Source organism: Perca flavescens, chromosome 2 (genome assembly GCF_004354835.1).
Source record: "Perca flavescens isolate YP-PL-M2 chromosome 2, PFLA_1.0, whole genome shotgun sequence".
NCBI lineage: Eukaryota > Metazoa > Chordata > Actinopteri > Perciformes > Percidae > Perca > Perca flavescens.
Genome location: NC_041332.1, coordinates 4,845,448 through 4,864,425, shown reverse-complemented (window position 1 = coordinate 4,864,425; position 18,978 = coordinate 4,845,448). Strand labels below are relative to the sequence as shown.

The 18,978-nt window shown below is 43.0% G+C and overlaps 1 protein-coding gene across 1 annotated transcript in view; it reads left to right on the top strand.

The window, feature by feature from the left end:
- Positions 1-18,131, top strand: part of LOC114568352 (actin-related protein 2-B-like) — a 21,131-nt gene extending 3,000 nt beyond the window's left edge. Inside the window, 7 exon segments of the mRNA XM_028597940.1 lie at positions 1,663-1,773; positions 3,147-3,362; positions 4,958-5,030; positions 14,419-14,463; positions 14,466-14,554; positions 15,747-15,797; positions 18,046-18,131. Coding sequence (XP_028453741.1) covers positions 1,663-1,773; positions 3,147-3,362; positions 4,958-5,030; positions 14,419-14,463; positions 14,466-14,554; positions 15,747-15,797; positions 18,046-18,051 — 591 coding nt within the window. The 3' untranslated portion in view covers positions 18,052-18,131.
- Positions 18,132-18,978: the final 847 nt, after the last annotated feature.

The window sequence follows — 18,978 nt, the reverse complement described above, 5'->3', positions numbered from 1 at the left end:
CCTTCCACCTCTTCTCTCTCTCCTTCCACCTCTTCTCTCTCTCCTTCCACCTTTTCTCTCTCTCCTTCCACCTCATCTTCTACGTCTACCTTGCTCACTTGTTCATTTTCTATTTCTCTCGCCTTTCTCTTTGGAGACAAAAACTGAATATGCTACGTTTCCTCTTCATTACTGTAAGATTCAAAGTAACAATGTTTTCCTTGACAGACGTTGAATCAATATTAGCTTTTGTAGCCTACTTTACACAGAACAAACGTCAGACCTAAGTAACATTATATGTATATTTGGCGAAATAATGTTCTTCAACCTGATTTTTATCATCTCAAAATCATCATCGCAACTATGCTAGCACTGTGCTTTCGTTATAATTTCATTTCTTGATAGATAGTTAATCCGTTTTGACCTCTTTCCTCCTGTGTCTCCATTCATCGCGACTCCTGGCTCCCTCGCTTTGCGCCACTCAGTTTTCCAAACAAAACAGACTCTCTCCGCACTGGCGTCATCTTATGCTGCATTCACCGCAGTCGGACATTGGAGACGCACGCTCGTAAATTGTCAAATTGGCCATAACTTTTACCGTAATTCGTTGCTGCCAACTGGGGTGGCAGCAGGGGTGGCAAGGCTTTCTTTGCTTTTTTATTAATAAGGCACACCTGTGAAGTGAAAACCATTTCAGGTGACTACCTCATGAAGCTCATTGAGAGAACACCAAGGGTTTGCAGAGTTATCAATAAAAGACATGTTTTCAGTTATTTCACACTTTTTTGTTAAGTGCATAATTCCATATGTGTTCATTCATAGTTTTGATGCCTTCAGTGAGAATCTACAATGTAAATAGTCATGAAAATAAAAAGGAAACGCCTTGAATGAGAAGGTGTGTCCAAACTTTTGGCCTGTATTTTATATATATATATATATATATATATATATATATATATATATATATATATATATATATATATATATATATATCTCAGCGTGACATCATGACTTTGCATAAACATACACGCCACTTTCCTAAAGCCAAATGGCGTGTTATCTGGACGCATTTTGAGCTATCCACGTGTACGTCTACGCTGTAAATATATATATATATATATATATATATATATATATATATATATATATATATATATATATATATATAATAAATAAATAAAAGCATGCAAAGTCCTTTCATACTACTCACTACAGCGTAAATTCAAACATAATGTAGGTCAATGGCGGCCGAACGGCGTTGACAAACACGCTAAAAAGCGATTATGCGTCTTGATAACACGCAAAAAGGCATACGAATTATATATATATAGTGGTTCACAGTTACCAAGTTTGACTCTTACTTTTAACTTTCATCTGTCTTGAAACCTTCAGGATTTTTCTTTTGTTAAACCTTTTACTGATTGAACATTAGGGGGTGTGGGGGGAGGTCCAGACCCAGGCCTGGAGGCAGTTAGTTGGGGTTAGGAGAGGGGGTGGTAGGCCTGGAGCATGGTAACCCAGGCTTAGAGCCACTTACTGGGGGAGTGGAGGTGAGGCTGAGGGGCCCTGCAGTATCGTGAGGCCTCTGGTGATTCCCACCCTCATTGAACATGTATTGTACTTTTACCATATATATCCTATTTTGAATATTGAAACACCTGTTTTTCTGTCTTTTTCTTCTAGTTTGTCAAGTGCGGCTATGCAGGCTCCAACTTCCCCGAACACATCTTCCCAGCGCTGGTTGGCCGGCCAATCATCCGCTCCACCGCCAAAGTTGGAAACATTGAAATTAAGGTAGGCTAATTAATTACCTTGTCGGCCGCGGCAAGCGAGTCGGGCGGGGAGGAAGCAGAAGCAGGGACACCGGCCGGGCCTGCTAGCCCGGCTAAGGAAACTAACGCACCGATCGCTACTGCCAATACTCCTACTCACCAACGCCAGATGGATCACACACAAAATGGAAATTCTCAGATACTCACATATTTATAGCGATCAAGATTAACGTAAAAATTGCCCGCAGTTCTCCTTTAAAGATGCCCCTGCCATTTAAAAAAATGTTTTTATTTGCATTTTTTGAAATATGTCAGGTCCATATGTGTTTGTGTGATGTGGTGAATGTGAAAATGAAGTGCTACCTCCTCTGTCAGCTCTAGCCACTGAACAGAAATAAACAGAGAAATCAGACCAATCACAAAAGCTGGTCAGTCTGACATCATACTGCCTGAGCTCATTACTATTCATGAGCTCGCCCAGTTGGGCTGGGTAAAGGATGCTGACAGCCAGGCTCTCATTGGCTAGCTGTTAGCCAATCAGAGTCAAACAGCTTAGCTTGTTGAATATTAATGAGAACTGGCACAAATCGAGCTGAGTCTTCCCTCAGGCTTTCTATACCACGCTAGAATGGCTTGAAACAAGGTAACCCAGGCATTTTATCCACAAAAAATGTACCAGAGTCCATGGTTAGAGCTTCAGACATTACCACAAAGTCATGAAATACTTGTGGCAGGACACCTTTTAAGACTTGAGACTTGCTGGTGACTTGCACATGTGTGACTTACTCCCACCTCTGATATATACAGTATATACAGTACAGGCCAAACGTTTGGACACACCTCATTCAATGTGTTTCTTTATTTTCATGAGTATTTACATTGTAGATTATCACTGAAGGCATCAAAACTATTAATGAACACATATGGAATTATGTACTTAACAAAAAAGTGTGAAATAACTGAAAACATGTCTTATATTTTAAATTCCTCAAAGTAGCCACCCTTTGCTTTTTTTGATAACTCTGCAAACCCTTGGTGTTCTCTCAATGAGCTTCATGAGGTAGTCACCTGAAATGGTTTTGACTTCACAGGTGTGCCTTGTCAGGGTTAATTAGTGGAATTTTTCCCTTATTAATAAAAAAGCAAAGGGTGGCTACTTTGAAGAATCTAAAATATAAGACATGTTTTCAGTTATTTCACTTTTTTGTTAAGTACATAATTCCATATGTGTTCATTCATAGTTTTGATGCCTTCAGTGAGAATCTATGATGTAAATAGTCATGAAAATAAAAAGGAAACGCATTGAAAGAGAAAGTGTGTCCAAACTTTTGGCCTGTACTGTATGTATAAGGGGCTCGGGCTGAAATGCAGGGCTCTACCTTTGACCCCTATCAGGACCTGATGGTGGGGGACGAGGCCAGCGAGCTGCGCTCCATGCTGGAGGTGAACTACCCGATGGAGAACGGCATCGTCAGGAACTGGGACGACATGAAGCACCTGTGGGACTACACCTTCGGCCCGCAGAAACTCAACATCGACTCGCGCGACTGCAAGATCCTCCTGACGGAGCCGCCCATGAACCCCACCAAGAACAGAGAGAAGATCATAGAGGTGAGGGCCGGCACGGGCACCGTCAGAGCACTCCAGATGTTAAAATCCGACTCAAAATTTGAGGTTTATTGCCAAACATAACACTTAGTAACGTGGGATTTGCCTCGGTGGTAGGGGCATCCATACACAAGCAGATATTATTAAACATTAATATGAAATAAACAATAAATACGTGACTAATATATACAAGATGGCTGTTTAACAAAAGAAAAAAGGAGGCTTGAATGCAGATTGTGCAAAAAATATAATATAATGGTAGGAAATAAAACCTGTAAGGCCATGCTATGCTATGCCAGCATCTGTTTTACGTTGTAATCTTATAAAGTTGTGAGTGCTTTTTTAAATGACACTGCCGACTTATTTTCTGCAGCTCAGAGCGTCTATTTGAAGTTGAAAAAAGTTCAACTTTTCTGAAAAAAAGACCTACGTCAAGCGTTATTTTGACAGCCGACCGTTAGTCGTTAAGCACCTCTCTCTATCTCTCCCTCTCTCTCTCTCTCTCTCTCTCTCTGTTCTATCTCTAGCTCGCTCCACCACTTTGTTTATCTAATGTTAGCACCTCTCTCTCTCTCTCTCTCTCTCTGTTCTATCTCTAGCTCGCTCCACCACTTTGTTTATCTAATGTTAGCACCTCTCTCTCTCTCTAGCTCGCTCCACCACTTTATCTAACGTTAGCACCTCTCTGTCTCTCTCTCTCTCTCTAGCTTGCTCTACCACTTTGTTTATCTAACGTTAGCACGTCTCTGTCTCTCTCTCTCTAGCTTGCTCTACCACTTTGTTTATCTAACGTTAGCACCTCTCTCTCTCTCTAGCTCGCTCCACCACTTTGTTTATCTAACGTTAGCACCTCTCTGTCTCTCTCTCTCTCTCTAGCTTGCTCCACCACTTTGTTTATCTAACGTTAGCACCTCTCTGTCTCTCTCTCTCTCTCTCTCTAGCTTGCTCTACCACTTTGTTTATCTAACGTTAGCACCTCTCTGTCTCTCTCTCTCTCTCTAGCTTGCTCTACCACTTTGTTTATCTAACGTTAGCACCTCTCTGTCTCTCTCTCTCTCTCTAGCTTGCTCTACCACTTTGTTTATCTAACGTTAGCACCTCTCTGTCTCTCTCTCTCTAGCTTGCTCTACCACTTTGTTTATCTAACGTTAGCACCTCTCTCTCTCTCTAGCTCACTCCACCACTTTGTTTATCTAACGTTAGCACCTTTCTCTCTCTCTCTCTCTCTCTCTAGCTCGCTCCACCACTTTGTTTATCTAATGTTAGCACCTTTCTCTCTCTCTCTCTCTCTCTCTCTCTCTAGCTCGCTCCACCACTTTGTTTATCTAACGTTAGCACCGCTCCACATCTCCACTCTGATCCTGTGGTGTCAGCTGTTGTCATGGCAACAAAAGATGCTCTCGGCTGCTTTTTAGAATAAAAACGCTGCCTGCTTTTTTATTTATTTATTTTTACACTACAAAAGTGCCCTATAGTCAACGTTTTCTTGTCAAAAAAAGACGCCGAGTGTAATTTGATTATAAAATGATGCGTGCATAACTTGTTACAGATACATGAATCTACAGTATAACTGCTGCTTTCTGATTGGTTCCTGCCAGGTGATGTTTGAGACGTACCAGTTTACAGGAGTTTACATCGCCATCCAGGCCGTGCTGACCCTCTACGCTCAAAGTTGGTTTGTCTCCGTTAAGGCTGTTTTATGCTTCTGCGTAACTACGGCGTCGTCACCCTTTCGTAGTTCTGCATCGGGGGTTGCTTTGCATCGCGGTGCATTTCACCGCCACAACGCTATTGGGCAGTGTTTCTCAAATGGGGGTACGTGTACCCCTAGGGGTACTTTGGAGTACTGCAGGGGGTACGTGAAATGTTTGCAAAAAATGCTAATTTAAAAATATATCATGCATAATTCCTGAAATAATTTACACTATAATAATGAATGAATTAAGTGATGGATTCGAAACATTTGAAATGTAGTATTTAAATGTTTTTGCATAAAAAAAGGCTGTTGTTTGTTGAATCTATCACTGCCGGCGCTGTATTGTTAACCTGACTCCGCCAGATGGATCGCTTCGCATTTGCTCATCATATCCATCTGGGAACTTTTCGTTGGAGAACTTTTGGGAAAGGGTGTGAAAATCCTGGTTAGCTGATTGGATAAACCATCTGTCTATCACCACCTATAGTTGGTGATAGACGGGCCAGATCAACCAATCAGATCAACGAAGCGTATGAAAATACAACCACAAGCCAGGCTACCCCTGCTGCTGCTGCAGGCAAAGCATAGCTCGTTAGCAGCAAGCAAGCAGCATGTCGGTAAAGGAGATTTGCCGTTTGTGTAGAGAATTTAGGAATGAAAGAATAAAAGGCCCCATTTCAGGTTCCCGGTCCATATTCCTAAAGAAGGATCCAAGAGAAAAAAATCATTAGCGAGCGGCTAACAGAGTTAGGGCTACTGCTGTCTGGAAATACTGGTTAGCTGATTGGATAAACCATCTGTCTATCACCACCTAAACCCGCCTCAAAACCAACGCTGATTGGTCGGTCGTGTTGGATTCCCGTAGGGTTCAGATTTGATCATTGGCAAATAATCAAAAGATGTTTTATCAATATTAATAAAGTTATGAATATGGTTATTAATAACTTTATCAAATCCACAAACAATCAAAACGGGGCACCACCCTGCAAGTCAGGGACCAATAATCAAACTGGAACAGTCTCATTTCTGTGAAAATCCTTTAAAAGGAAACAAAGAAAGGGGTGATTTTGAGCATGGACCGGTTCAGCCAGCAATTATTACAACAAGTACACAAATAATCACAAGCAACTGCTAATTAAGTATAATAAGATTTATTAACGTCACAATTATCAGTAGCTAATCAATAATCCTTCAATAATAAACTTATATACCTTTTAACAATATCACAACCAAAAACAAAGCAAAAACAAAGCAGCATGGACACGTCTGTGTGTGTGAGTGTGTGTGTGTGTGTGTGTGTGTGTGAGAGAGAGTGAGTGAAAGAGGAGGGGCGGTGTTGAAATGTAGTTCTAACACAAAACTACAAAATGGCTACTCCGGTGAGCTGCACATAACTATTTAGCCTCAAGAGGGCGGTAGTGGTTCTGGGTGCACGAGGAGGGGCTGAAGAGGGGGGGGGGTCGGGGGTTGCACGCTTAGCCGATATGGTAGTTCCTGTGTTAGCTCTGTGGAACGTAAGCCGATTCCACGTGGTTAAGCTAGCAGCGTTAGCTCGGGAGCTACGCGGCTAGCCTGTGTCGTGTGTGTGTTAGTAAAAGAAGAAAGAGAAGGAGTAAAAAGACAAGAGGCACTCTGATCTTAGTTATCGATAACCACTCCAGGGGCTAACAGCTGATTTACCGCGATTATCTCACGGACAGTAACTAAACTCCGTGAAAGGAGAGATTTAGCAGGTAGCGATTACAGTTATACCCAGCTACTTAACACAACAACAGTATCGTGATCGCTGATACATTCACAGAAAAAGATTAATCATCACGTATAGACCAGTAAATAATTAAAATCACAGATCACATTAATGGCAACAATGGTAGTGAACCCTTTGCTCATTAATAAAACACACTACTTATATCTGCCCAGACGTAAGCCTTCTTACGGTGTGTTCAGTCCGTTTGTTTCTGTCCATAGATTTCCACAGAAATGAAAAAGACGAATCCCCTGGCGCTCGTCAGTGGCCACGGAGAAACTTCCCTCCAAAAGGCAGCAAGGGGGCAAGTTTAGTCGACTTTGAGAAGAAAAATGTTGTTTCCTTCTCACTGCAGATATGAAAACACTGGTGCGTTTTCAAGGATCCACCGAAATAAATCCACTTTCTCCAGAAAATGGAAGTTCAGCACAAGCGCTTGCGCGCCTCCTGTCAGCAACGTGAGTTGCAAGTGAAGACAACAGGATTTTGGGTGATCAGGCTTATTTATAGGTCAAGACTGCATGCTGTGTTTATGGTCCCGCTGAACCAATAGGAAGGCTCAAATCTCTTGAAAGTTTGAAGACTACAATCTTGTAGTTCTTTGACTTCCTGCCAGCTGTGAGGCTTGTCCCTTCTGGCTGGGACTTTCGCATAGAGGTGTGAATTAACCAGGCTTTGGGGTTTACATACAGGCCACGATTCCTTTGTCTCTCTGGTCAGCTCAATCTGTGGCCTTTTTGGTTAAATCAGGTTTAACCAGCTTCTTGGTCCCCAACAGTCGTTTGGCAAACTGCTCCAGATTTTCTCCATCTCAAGGTGCCAGACTGATCTGGGAGGAGAACTGGAGCTCGCCAGATCAGGACGGTCCCACCAGGCTACTGTATTGTACCTCAATTAAATTCAATTTTATTTATAGTATCAAATCATAACAAGAGTTATCTCGAGACACTTTACAGATAGAGTAGGTCCAGACCACACTCTATTATTTACAAAGCCCCAACAATTCCAACAATTACAGTAATTCCCTCAAGAGCAAGCAGTGCGACAGTGGCGAGGAAAAACTCCCTCTTGGGAAGAAACCTCGGACAGACCCAGGCTCTTGGTAGGCGGTGTCTGACGGGCCGGTTGGGGATGTGATGAACAGTGGCGATAATAGTCACATTAATAATGGAACAGTGACTGGATGTAGCGGGAAGCAGCAGGGTTCAGCAGGAAGCTGCAGGGTTCAGCAGGAAGCAGCAGGGTTCAGCAGGAAGCTGCAGGGTTCAGCAGGAAGCAGCAGGGTTCAGCAGGAAGCTGCAGGGTTCAGCAGGAAGCAGCAGGGTTCAGCAGGAAGCTGCAGGGTTCAGCAGGAAGCAGCAGGGTTCAGCAGGAAGCTGCAGGGTTCAGCAGGAAGCAGCAGGGTTCAGCAGGAAGCTGCAGGGTTCAGCAGGAAGCTGCAGGGTTCAGCAGGAAGCAGCAGGGTTGAGCAGGAAGCAGCAGGGTTCAGCAGGAAGCAGCAGGGTTCAGCAGGAAGCTTCAGGGTTCAGCAGGAAGCAGCAGGGTTCAGCAGGAAGCAGCAGGGTTCAGCAGGAAGCAGCAGGGTTGAGCAGGAAGCTGCAGGGTTCAGCAGGAAGCTGCAGGGTTCAGCAGGAAGCTGCAGGGTTCAGCAGGAAGCAGCAGGGTTCAGCAGGAAGCAGCAGGGTTCAGCAGGAAGCAGCAGGGTTGAGCAGGAAGCAGCAGGGTTCAGCAGGAAGCTGCAGGGTTCAGCAGGAAGCAGCAGGGTTCAGCAGGAAGCTGCAGGGTTCAGCAGGAAGCAGCAGGGTTCAGCAGTAAGCAGCAGGGTTCAGCAGGAAGCTGCAGGGTTGAGCAGGAAGCTGCAGGGTTCAGCAGGAAGCAGCAGGGTTCACCAGGAAGCTGCAGGGTTCAGCAGGAAGCAGCAGGGTTCAGCAGGAAGCAGCAGGGTTGAGCAGGAAGCAGCAGGGTTGAGCAGGAAGCAGCAGGGTTGAGCAGGAAGCAGCAGGGTTGAGCAGGAAGCAGCAGGGTTCAGCAGGAAGCAGCAGGGTTCAGCAGGAAGCAGCAGGAAGCAGCAGGGTTCAGCAGGAAGCAGCAGGAAGCAGCAGGGTTCAGCAGGAAGCAGCATGACATTGCAGGGCACCGCTGAGCTCAGCAGGGAGTGCAGCAGGACCACGGCGACAGCTGCAACCAGGATCTTGGTGCCAACGTTCTCCAAGGAAATACGCTGGGGGAAAAAACATAAGGACTCCGGGGAGTAAACTCCCCAGAAGCTAGGATTAGTAACAAGCATTTCTGGGAGGGATGCACACAAATAGTAATAGTAATAGAAAGGGAGAGGAGAGAGCAGCTCAGTGTGTCAAAGGAAGTCCCCCGGCAGTCTAAAACTATAACAGCGTAACTATAACAGCGTAACTAAGAGAGACAGGACATAAGGAGAGGTAGCCTGTTCGGGCTTTGAACTCTCCCCCTGCCGGATCGGACTTTGCTGGCCTGCCTCCCTCTACTTTGTTATGTATTATTAATCTAACAATTATGAAGAGAAGCAGGTGGGCCAGTTAGGTGAACACTGCAACTCCTCACTCCCTAACTATAAGCTTTATCAAATAGGAGAGTTTTAAGTTCATTCTTGAATGAGGTGACCTCCTTTATATAAACTTTTTTTCCTACCAAAAATGTTTCACACTGTTCAGGGGGTACTTGGCTTAAAAAAGCAATTTAAAAGGGGTACAATATTGAAAAAAGTTTGAGAAACACTGCGCTAGGGGGTGTCGCCTGTGTCTCTGTCGCTCACCACCGAAACTGTACTCAGAATGGCAAACCCCCATAGACCAGGGGGGTCAAACTCAGTTTCCCAGAGGGCCACACTGGAGAGAGAGGATCACACCGAGGGCCAGACATGGAGAGTTTACTGACGTGATTTTGTTACTGCATGTCACTTACTTATTTTTTGACATTTTTGTACACTTTTCTTCACATTTTTGTTGACATGAAGCCCTACAAAAGTCATCAAAAGAGTTCCCTAGCCATCAGAGAATTCAGCATATCAAGCAAAACAATGATTTTTTTTTTTTCTCACAACCTGTTTCTCAGCCTGAATATGAAAAGTCTAAGAGTCGGCAAATCTGCCAAATTCTGCTTTGAATGACACTTAATTGCAGTTTAAAAAACACTTTCCTGTGTATTGTGAACCCAAATTGATACACGCGCCAGATCTAAATCTGCAAGAGGCCGGATTTGGCCCGCGGGCCTTGAGTTTGACACATGTGCCATAGACTGTCGTGCTAAAATATTAATCTCATTTGTTTGGCCTTTTCTTGCTTAGATTTTGTAAAAAGTATCAAGAAATAGACCCAGTAAAATCCATTGACCTAGTTACTTTAACCAGAAAATAAGTCTGAGGTTATCTGCGAGGTGTCTGTCAGCCAGTTTGTTATGTTAGCAAAGCTAACTTTAGCATAACTGCCCACAAAGTACTGCTTGCTGGCAAAGTGCTAATCTCAAAACGGTACTGACATATAGACACGTTACAAACGGATAACCCCGTCATTGTAAACAACATACGTCTGAGTTTATTTGCAGAGCTGATGTCAGTGAACTAGCATGTTGCTACTTCCCACAGTAGGCTGCTGGAAACACCCACTATCAACACACAGGACCAGTCGACCAATCACAGTCGAGCTACGGCTTTTTATAGGGCTTTGTCGAGGGGTCTGCTGGGGTACGCTGTAGGGCCGCTCCCTCTTAGTTGATTAGTCGTTTGTTTTGGTCTTAGTCAACTTAGATGTCTTTAGTCCATTAGACATGTTTTTAATCTGTCGATTAAATCAACTAATCGATTAGTCGGTACAGTTGAATGAGTGTTAGTCGACTAAGGATTTCTTCAATCGAGCACAGCCCTAGTACACCATCGAGTCGACGCAGAAGCATAAATCAGCCTTAACGCTCATGCTGACTTCTAAACTAGAAAACCCTGAAATGTCTGAGCAAAATCCACCAGCCCCCATCTCTCACATTGCCGGCTCTTATCTCCACAGCGCTGTGGAGTAAAGTCTGACTACAGACCACAGATGCATTCTGTGGCTTGTGGTTCATCACAACTATGAATGAACACATATGGAATTATGTACTTAAAAAAGTGTGAAATAACTGAAAACATGTCTTATATTTTAGATTCCTCAAAGTAGCCACCCTTTGCTTTTTTATTAATAAGGGAAATAATTCCACTTATTAACCCTGACAAAGCACACCTGTGAAGGTAAAACCATTTCAGGTGACTACCTCATGAAGCTCATTGAGAGAACACCAAGGGTTTGCAGAGTTATCAAAAAAAGCAAAGGGTGGCTACTTTGAATAATCTAAAATATAAGACATGTTTTCAGTTATTTCACACTTTTTTGTTAAGTACATAATTCCATATGTGTTCATTCATAGTTTTGATGCCTTCAGTGAGAATCTACAATGTAAATAGTCATGAAAATAAAAAGGAAACACATTGAATGAGAAGGTGTGTCCAAACTTTTGGCCTGTACTGTATATAATAACTCCGTCATCAAAGGAGAAAGCGACAAAAACATTAGAAAAAAAACCATAATTCGCGTCAAAAAACGTCGGGAAACACGTCAAAAAAATGTCAGAAAAAACTGACAAAATGTTAAAAAAAAAAGCGATAAAAACTCTGTGGGCCAAAAATGTATTATGAACCTAAATTGCTTTCAATCCAATTGAATGGAAAAAAGGCTGAGTACTCGAAGCTTCAGAACTCTACGAGGACACTTGGTGGTGAAAGTTAAGGATCGCATTGTGTCCCAAACTGTTTTCACAGATGTTAGCCATGAGTGTCTTTGAGTCGAAGATGAATACATTTTGAGTATGGATTCATGGATAAATGACATAAATAGCTAAGCCTATTTGGGACTAAAGCTGGACTAAGATATTTAGAAATGATGGACGGGTTCGGGCCGGGCTAGGACGGTCACATCAGCGCGGTATTATGTAATGGGCCTGTTTCACTCGATGCAAAGGTTTGTTTTTGTGATTAAAATAATTTTAAAATATTAACCTAACCTCCGTCTTCCTGTGTGCAGAATTGCAGAAATGTGTTTTAACTGACAACGAAACGCGTGCATATCAGACAGACTGTATATCAGGCAGACTGTATATCAGGCAGACTGTATATCAGGCAGACTGTATATCAGGCAGACTGTATATCAGACAGACTGTATATCAGACAGACTGTATATTAGACAGACTGTATATGAACACACGCAATACTCCACACACTACGCAAGCTTTGCCTGCACGGAGACCAGCGGTGGTGCTCGATGCCTCTGGCCGGTAAAGAGACCTCATCAGCGGGGAGCGTTGAACGAGTGTGCCGGTGGAAAGCTAACGCTAGCCAGCCATCTGTTCACCAATCGTGCTTGCAAGTGTCCGCTCATTAAACAAACTGGACTACATCCAACTTCAACGAAACTCCCAACGTGAGTTCAGAGACGGCTGTGCTGTGTTTTCGTTGTTGTGGAAATATTGCTGTGGACAGTCCAGCCTGCTGTCAACGGGTAAGACTACTAGTGGAGGTGCGCTGTGTTACCCCGGACTGCCTGTTGCAGAAATGGGGTGATTTGTATCCAACTAACTGCTAACTGCTGGTGGAGTTTGTGACTGTAAAATGCCGACAATTCTAGCTACATCCCACGCAAATGTACGGCTGTGTTTATACTCGATGTTTATACCACAGCCCACCAAGAGCTAATGCTAGTAGCTATGAGTTAGCCTTCTTTTATTACATGGCTTGGTTGAATTCTAATGTAGAATTTCGGTCTGTTATTTCTTGATAACAGACCACTGCTAAGGATAACACACCGTTGCCATGAATAGCAGAGCGTTGCCATGGACACAGTTCTGTTCACTCTGGAGCTATCAATCAATCCGCTGAAAGAAGTCCGGATAATGTATCAGCTGTGGCAAAAAAGTAGCCTATCTGTTTTAAATGTGTAACACCACTTGAGCCACGGCGAAACGTTATTTCGTGCATATGGTTGAAATGACAATAAAACACACTTGTTGAGTTGATCGTCTCACTGTCTGTAAAGGGCAGGCGTGGCTTGGGAGTGGCCTCATACAGCAGCAAAGCAAGTGCATTCTGGGATTTGGTGTCTTTCATCCATATGAGCCAAAAACACATTTTCTGGCTTATCTCGGCCTAGAAGGCACCAATTTCAATTTTCTTTTCACATTTCTACTACATAAGTGACTCAATTTAAAGATATATTCAGCTTTCCAGCGGTGAAATTTCCCTTTATGTTTCCGCTTTGTTTTAGGAACACTCAGGCGCAGTTGATCAGCTGACCTGAGTGAGCGGGTTGGAGTGTAGGTGTGAAGCAATGATAATGTATATTTTTTGGATGATAATGTATTTTTGGATGATAATGTATTTTTTGGATGATAATGTATTTTTTGGATGATAATGTGTATTTTCGGATGATAATCTTTATTTTTGGATGATGTATATTTTTGGATGATAATGTATTTTTGGATGATAATTTATTTTTTTGGATGATAATGTATCTTTTGAATGATAATGTATTTTTGGGATGATAATGTATTTTTGGGATGATAATATATTTTTGGGATGATAATGTATTTTTGGGATGATAATATATTTTTGGGATGATAATATATTTTTGGGATGATGTATTTTTGGGATGATAATGTATATTTTGGATGATAATGTATTTTTGGGATGATAATGTATATTTTGGATGATAATGTATATTTTGGATGATACTGTATTTTTGCATGATAATGTGTATTTTTGGATGGATGATAATGTATATTTTTGGATGGATGATAATGTATATTTTGGGACGATAATGTATATAATGTTTATTTTTTGGATGATAATGTATCTTGAATGATAATGTATTTTTGGGATGATAATGTATATTTTGAATGATAATGTATTTTTGCATGATAATGTGTATTTTTGGATGGATGATAATGTATATTTTGGGACGATAATGTATATAATGTTTATTTTTTGGATGATGATGTATATTTTTGGGATGATAATGTGTATTTTGGATGATAATGTATTTTTGCATGATAATGTGTATTTTTGGATGGATGATAATGTATATTTTGGGACGATAATGTATATAATGTATATTTTTGGATGATAATGTATATTTTGGATGATAATGCACTTTTGGGATGATAATGTATTTTTGGATGATAATGTATATTTTTTGATGATAATGCACTTTTGGGATGATAATGTATTTTTGGATGATAATGTATATTTTTTGGATGATAATGTATATTTTTGGATGATGATGTATATTTTTGGATGATAATGTACTTTTGGGATGATAATGTATTTTTGGATGATAATGTGTATTTTTGGATGATAATGTATATTTTTTGGATGATAATGTATATTCTTTGGATGATAATGTATATTTTTGGATGATAATGTGTATTTTTGGGATGATAATGTATATTTTTGGATGATGATGTATATTTTTGGATGATAATGTGTATTTTTGGATGATACGTATTCTTGGATGATGTATATTTTTTGGATGATAATGTATTTTTTGCACCGTTCTTGTTTTTAGGACTGCTGACCGGTGTGGTGGTCGACTCCGGCGACGGCGTCACTCACATCTGTCGGTGTACGAAGGTTTCTCGCTGCCACACCTGACCCGACGCCTTGACATCGCAGGGAGGGACATCACGCGCTACCTCATCAAGGTAGGGACAGGTCTGTCTGTCTGTCTGTCTGTCTGTGTGTGTGTGTGTGTGTGTGTGTGTGTGTGTGTGTGTGTGTGTCTCTCTCTGTCTGTGTGTTTGTGTGTCTGTGTGTGTGTTTGTGTGTCTGTGTGTGTCTATCTGTGTGTGTGTGTGTGTGTGTGTGTCTGTATGTGTGTTTCTGTGTGTGTGTGTGTGTGTGTGTGTGTGTGTGTGTATCTCTCTCTGTCTGTCTGTCTGTGTGTATGTGTGTTTCTGTGTGTGTGTGTGTGTGTGTGTGTGTCTCTCTCTCTGTCTGTCTGTCTCTCTTCCTGTGTTCCTGAGAGCATGTCTAGCTGTTGACGCACTGACATATATATAGTGGACCACCAGATCCCGTGTCTCTGGACGGAGACCAGTGAAGGATATTAGAAGCACTTTTCCGGTGATCTCTTGCTTTACTGAGCAGCCTCCAACTGAGCTTGAAGACGTAGATGTGACGTGAGCAACCTGTCTGAAAGTGTGAAGTCTTCTGGTAGCTGTGCCGAGAGAAATCTCAATCATTCCCAATCTTACAGAGACGGAGAGTGTAGGTATATGTAAGGATATAACATAGACACAGGCTAATTATTGATCACTAACATACTAGTTAACATTAGTAATTAAACCTAAACAGATAATGGAAGTCCAAACTGCCTGTGAGCTTCTCCTGTACTATACGGTAATTCCTCTACTGTGTGACAGTAAGTCTCGTGGTTATGACCCAATCGTTAGCCTATTTTTATAAAAGCCATAACGTGAGCTACAAGGTAATGGAGCCTTTTATACATTGTCGTGTTTCTTTAGAAATAAACAACGGACAAATAGAGTCTTTAAACGCTTCAGATGTGAAGTTATTCGCTGTCAACGTGACGTAAAAAAAAAAAAATGGCGGTCAGTGTAATGCTAACAGGAGGTGATAACCTTTGCAGCAACAAAATGGCGCCATCGGAGGTTCGAGGTTCTGAAGCGAAGCTTACCCCATTGTGTTGACGCAATTAAATGCACAAACCAGGGGCGATGCTAGATCAGACCTTTAGGGGGGCTCAGCCCCTAATGAGAATGTGACACGGAGCCAGTGCCTTGGGTTAACCCGGTTAGGGACACAGCCAGTATTTATATTCTGTAATAATGATAACCATGAACTCTGCCACCTGTCTGCCCATGGGTCCACCAGCTGCTGCTGCTGCGAGGCTACGCCTTCAACCATTCGGCGGACTTTGAGACGGTGAGAATGATGAAGGAGAAGCTGTTCAAAGTAGCCACCCTTTGCTTTTTATTAATAAGGGAAATAATTCCACTAATTAACCCTGACAAAGCACACCTGTGAAGGTAAAACCATTTCAGGTGACTACCTCATGAAGCTCATTGAGAGAACACCAAGGGTTTGCAGAGTTATCAAAAAAAGCAAAGGGTGGCTACTTTGAAGAATCTAAAATATAAGACATGTTTTCAGTTATTTCACACTTTTTTGTTAAGTACATAATTCCATATGTGTTCATTCATAGTTTTGATGCCTTCAGTGAGAATCTACAATGTAAATAGTCATGAAAATAAAAAAACAAATTGAATGAGAAGGTGTGTCCAAACTTTTGGCCTGTACTGTACGTTTTGAAAAAGCCTGGAAAAGATATGGAATTTGAAAAATGCTAATTTTCCAGGCCTGGAAAGGTTTTGGAAACATAAAAAGACCCAGAGAGTTTGGGAAAAGTCATGGAATAGTTTTTAAACGCAGCATAATAATACCTGATCAATAATAATATGTGATTAATAATAAATGTATTTTCATGTCGTCTTAACCTCAACGTTGTATTTGGGGAGCGATATTAGGAATCCCACTATGAACCACATACATTATCATTCCTGTTATAGTTAAACCTCTGAGGGTAAACTTTAACACTGATTTGTATTCTTATTGTATAATGTCGACTGACATTTTCAGGAACACACAGTCATGGAAATTTGCTGAAAAGTATTGGTTAAAATGCGTATGAACCCGGGATTTGGTTTGGGGGACTCTCCACATTGTAACATGTTGACACTGCACTTGGAAGTAAACCAACTTGTGTATTGTAAATATGAGTTCAAGCACTCATAAATGTACAAATACGCATTTAAAGACTAATGTGAAACCCTATCAGCAGCAACGCTATCTTTAAATAGACCGGCTCTGTTTTGAGCTCTATTGTGGGACATTTCAAGAGCTCTTGGGGGCCCCTCTGGTAGCCACGGGGTCTGGCGTCGTCTCTTACAGTGAAAACACTCGGGGGGCGCTCTTCTCTTTATTCAACCTTTTTATTTATCCTGCTGAGATGGTTAAGGGGCAATCAGTGTCATCGAGTCGGATTACAAAGACACAAACAGAACAACAACACAGAAAGGGAAATCATAAGAAATGTAGAAAGACAATAAAACATTCAGAATTGTAAGATGATTTTATAAATAAATTAGGATTAGAAAACTTTGGCAAAAGCCCATGTTTGATTATTGCGGGAGGGGGGGGGTTGTAACCCTCCTATCCCCCCTCCCCCCGTAAATTACACCTTTGGCTTGTAGTACCAATCCTATTGGAGTAGGGGTGTAAGAAAAAATCGATACACTTAAGTATCGCGATATTTTATTTTGCAATACTGTATTGATTTTTTTTTTTTTAAACGTTCAAAAAATATTTGTAAGACAGTGATTCATGTTTATGTTGTGTTTAAACCCCCTACCGCTAGATGGCTCTGCTGAGACACACCACTAGTTTCCTTGCCTAACAAAGCCTAGCAGTGCCTAACAGATCCCAGCAGTGCCTAACAGATCCTAGCAGTGCCTAACAGATCCCAGCAGTGCCTAACAGATCCCAGCAGTGCCTAACAGATCCTAGCAGTGCCTAACAGATCCTAGCAGTGCCTAACAGATCCCAGCAGTGCCGAACAGATCCTAGCAGTGCCTAACAGATCCTAGCAGTGCCTAACAGATCCCAGCAGTGCCTAACAGATCCTAGCAGTGCCTAACAGATCCTAGCAGTGCCTAACAGTGCCTAACAGATCCTAGCAGTGCCTAACAGTGCCTAGCAGATCCTAGCAGTTCCTAATAGGGCCTAACTGTTCCTAGCAGTGCCTAACAGGGCCTAACAGGGTCTAACAGGGCCTGACTTTTTGATAGAAGCTAACAACGTAGCTATGGCTAAACTTTAGCATATCAACATTAGTTCACTAAGAGCCTGGGAACCACAATCCCAAACTGGCAGGTTGATTTTCTGTGTACTGAATTGTTGACTTAAAGTAAAGTTCTTTGACTTTCATGCACATCATGTCTTTCTTTTTAAATATTAGTTTTTCTAAAATTATACTTTAAAAAAATCCCAATTTGTCGCCTTACGCACAGTATCAAAATATATCGCAATATATTGAATCGTGACACCATGTATCGTGATACGTACGGTATCGCTATCCTGGACTCATTCCCCATCGTTACGTTTCTCTGATCAGGTCTGAGTTCTACAAGCACATCGTCCTGTCCGGAGGCTCCACCATGTACCCCGGTCTGCCATCCCGCCTGGAGCGCGAGCTGAAGCAGCTGTACCTGGAGCGGGTTCTCAAGGGGGACGTCAACAAGCTGTCCGTGAGTCCAGAGGTCCCGTGGTCAGGGGTCAGGGGTCCAGGAGTCGGGTCCGGGGGTCAGGGGTCCAGGAGTCGGGGGGTCCAGGGATCAGGGGGTTTAGGAGGTACAGGGGTCCAGGGGGTCAGGGGTTCAGGAGTCTGGTCAGGGGGTCCAGGGGTCAGGGGGTCCAGGGGTCGGGTCCGGGGTCAGGGGTCTAGGAGTCGGGGGTCCAGGGGTCAGGGGGTTCAGGAGGTACAGGGGTCCAGGGGGTCCAGGGGTCAGGGGGTCAGGGGTTTAGGAGTCGGGGGTCCAGGGGGTCAGGGGGTTCAGGGGTCCAGGGGTCAGGGGGTTCAGGAGGTACAGGGGTCCAGGGGTCAGGGGGTACAGGGGTCCAGGGGTCAGGGGTTCAGGAGGTACAGGGGTCCAAGGGGTCAGGGGTTACAGGGGTTCAAGGATCCAGGGGGTACAGGGATCAGAGTTCCAGGAGTCGGGTCAGGGGTCCAGGGGTCAGGGGGTTCAGGAGGTACAGGGGGTCCAGGGGTCAGGAGGTCAAGGGGGTCAGGGGGTCCAGGGGTCAGGAGGTACAGGGGGTCCAGGGGTCAGGGGGTTCAGGAGGTACAGGGGGTTCAGGAGCTACAGGGGTCCAGGGGTCCAGGAGTCGGGTCAGGGGGTCAGGGGCTTCAGGAGGTACAGGGGTACAGGGATCAGAGGTCAGAGGACAGAGGTCTAGTGGGTCAGGGGTCCAGGTGTCAGGGGTCCAAGGGGTTCAAGGGGTCAGGGGTCAAGTCTCCAGAGGCTGCTTTCAGAACGTAAGAGACATT